Source organism: Rhincodon typus, chromosome 12, assembly GCF_021869965.1.
Source record: "Rhincodon typus isolate 14 chromosome 12, sRhiTyp1.1, whole genome shotgun sequence".
Taxonomy (NCBI): domain Eukaryota; kingdom Metazoa; phylum Chordata; class Chondrichthyes; order Orectolobiformes; family Rhincodontidae; genus Rhincodon; species Rhincodon typus.
Window position 1 is genome coordinate 369,306 of NC_063343.1, and position 3,111 is coordinate 372,416.

Consider the following 3,111-nt stretch of genomic DNA (forward strand, 5'->3'; position numbering starts at 1 on the left):
GACTGGGGTGTCTCCACTGCGGGCACGGACTGGGGTGTCTCCACTGCAAGTGTTGCCTGGGTTTTCTCCATAGGAGGAACAAATAAACACTGTTTCACAGGAGATGTGGGTATGGCTGGCTTTACTACTGAAGTAGAGAGTGCTAGCTGTGCTACAGGTGAGGAAATACCTTGGACCGTTAAAGGCATTGGCATGGCTTGACATATTATAGATCTTGATGTGACAGGGTCCACTGCAATCATAGATGGGGCCATTTCTTGTGTATGGGCTGTCTGTGAGTGATTCAAATTCTTTTTGCGCCGCCGCCTCCTCTTTGATTCAGTATTGCAGCCTCTAGATTCTTGTGATTCTGTTTGATGGGCTGCTTTGTCTAAACATTCTGCTGTGTCCTATGAAATAAAATGCAAACAAATGGTTATTGTTTTGGAAGGCTTAAAAGAGGTATAAAATTGGTTACAGCGTGCAAACAAAGTACAGATTATATTGTGACCACCAAACATGACATCACCGTTCATGCTCCCAGTATAACATCAATATTTTGGTGGTCAGTTAAGACTCCATTCTGTATTAAATCAACAAGTATTTCCTTTCCATACTTACAGTTCCTTATTAAGAAACCCAGCAGTAACTCTCATTTATCTCCATCTACCAGCTCATCTCCAGCTTCTTTCTCTTCACATTTCTGTAACTTTTATTAATCTTCTCTTACCATTCTTTACCTCAGATTGTTCAACCTGGCTTTTTACCCACTAAAGATACTGAGTAATAGAACAACTTACACTATGCAGCATCTTTAATGTACTAAAATGTTCCAAGGCACTTCACAGCAATGTTATCAAACAAACTTCGACACCAAGCCACATTGTTCATATTAGAGAAAATGATGAACAGCACAGTCAAGAACATAAGTTTTAAGGAATGGATTAAAGACGGAAAGAAATAGAGGGCTGGACAGGTTTAAGGAGGAAAATTCAGAGCTAGGGGTCATCATCTTAATCAGTGGGGAAATCAAGGGATACAGAGAAAACGTAGGAAAGTAGACTGAGGAATGCCGAATTCACCATGATCCTACTGAATGGCGAAGCAGGCTCCAGGAGTCAAATGGCCTACTTCTGTTCCTATTTCTTATGGTTATAACCAATCCTTAATCCATGCAAAGAAAATTACACACAATTCCATATGCTTTGATTCTGTTTACTAACCCCTTTTGTACAACTTTATCCCAAGCCTTCTGAAAATCAAAATTGACTCTGCTGGTAACATCCTCAAAAAATTGCTACTTTTGACAAACAGGATTTCCCCTGCACTAATCAATGTTGATGGCTCAATCAGACAATTATTTCCTTAAAAAAATTCAGTAATCACATCCTTTGTGGTAGATTCCAGCATTTGCTCAACTACTAATGTCAGATTGACAGGTCTGTAAGTTCCTCATTTCCGCTCTTATTCCTTCTTTAAACAGTGGAATTACATTTGCAATCTTACAATCGGAAGGCACCATTGAAGTAGTAATAAAATTTTGAAAGATGATCACCAATGCATCCATTGTCACCGTAGCCATTTCTTTCAACACTGTTTGGTGTAGACCATCGGAGCCTGTGGACCAGTCCACTTTCAGTCCCATTAATTTCTACAGTAGTACTTTAACTTTTAAGAATGTTTTTCACTTTTATACTCCCACTTGACTTAATTGGTTCAGGAACACTTTTTGCGTCTTTCTTTGAAGATAAACTCTCCTGTATCTGGCTGCAATGAATCCACATTTGTCTTTGCTAATATTTCCCTTTTTGCATTCATGAAATTATTACAATCATTTGTATATTTCTTGCAATTTTATTTTCATATTTTGATCTTTGTTACTTTATACTAAAAAAGTGTCCCAAACATCAGGCTTACAACTTTCTGGCAACTTTCTAAGCCGCCTCCTTTCATTTAACACTATATTTAAATTTTCTCAATAGTAGTGGCTCTCTCAGTTTTAGTATTTTTGTCTTGTAGAAATGTATCATTTTTGGAACCAAGCATCAATTCTTTAAATACTAGCTATTGCCTAGCTCTAGTTAAATCTTTCCCCAGGCAACTTCCTCCTCATGCCTTCACAATTGCTTTTGATTAGATTAAAGGCCATGATTTCAGATTTAATGGCACCTTTTCTCAAACACAGTCCAGGAATACTTCCTCCTTAGCTTAGGTAAGTATGAGATTTATTCAGTCTATATGTAGTCACCGATGGTTACTGCATTCCCCTTGTTACATTTACCCCTGGACTACTGATGTATATACAGTGACCTGCAATGTTTGGTGTCCTATTATTGTTTTTATTAATGTTTGCTGCCCCCTGCTGTTTCTCAGTTCCACCCAGACAGATTTTCCGTCCTGGACTTTCAATTGAAGATCCTTTCTCATGAACACACCAATCCCATTCCTCAGTATCACAGGAGCAGAAAGGCTGACGTTTCGGGCCTAGACCCTTCATCAGAAATGGGGGAGGGGAAGGGGGTTCTGAAATAAATAGGGAGAGAGGGGGAGGCGGATAGAAGATGGATAGAGGAGAAGATAGGTGGAGAGGAAACAGACAGGTTACGAGAGAGTTGCAGTGGGAGAGAGATCCCCTGAGGTTTGTCCGGAGGGAGGAGGGTAACTTCTTCAGGCTAGGCATCCTTAGAAGAGGCTTCGCAGTGAGGTTAAAATTGAATCAGAGATAGCAGGAACTGCAGATGCTGGAGAATCCGAAACAACAAGGCCTCCCCCTCTCTCCCTATTTATTTCAGAACCCCCTTCCCCTCCCCCATTTCTGATGAAGGGTCTATGCCCGAAACATCAGCCTTTCTGCTCCTATGATGCTGCTTGGCCTGCTGTGTTCATCCATCTCTGCACCTTGTTGTCTTGGATTCTCCAGCATCTGCAGTTCCTGCTATCTCCCATTCCTCAGTATTATCACTACCTCATATCCTTTTCTATTTTTCCTATCCTTCCTTAACGTTAAATATCCTATATAATCAGTTCATAGTCTTAGTCACTCTGTAAATTGTCTCCATAATGGCCTTTTACTTTTATTAGTATCACAACAAGATAAGTGAATTCATGAATGTTATGGACATTCTGATAAGG

At 39.9% G+C, this 3,111-nt stretch overlaps 1 protein-coding gene across 1 annotated transcript in view; it reads right to left on the minus strand.

Annotated features, from left to right (window-relative positions):
* Window positions 1-389, minus strand: part of LOC125484570 — a 23,243-nt gene extending 22,854 nt beyond the window's left edge. The window contains exon 1 of the mRNA XM_048603917.1: window positions 23-389. Coding sequence (XP_048459874.1) covers window positions 23-254 — 232 coding nt within the window. The 5' untranslated portion in view covers window positions 255-389. The remainder of the gene's footprint in view (window positions 1-22) is intronic.
* Window positions 390-3,111: the final 2,722 nt, after the last annotated feature.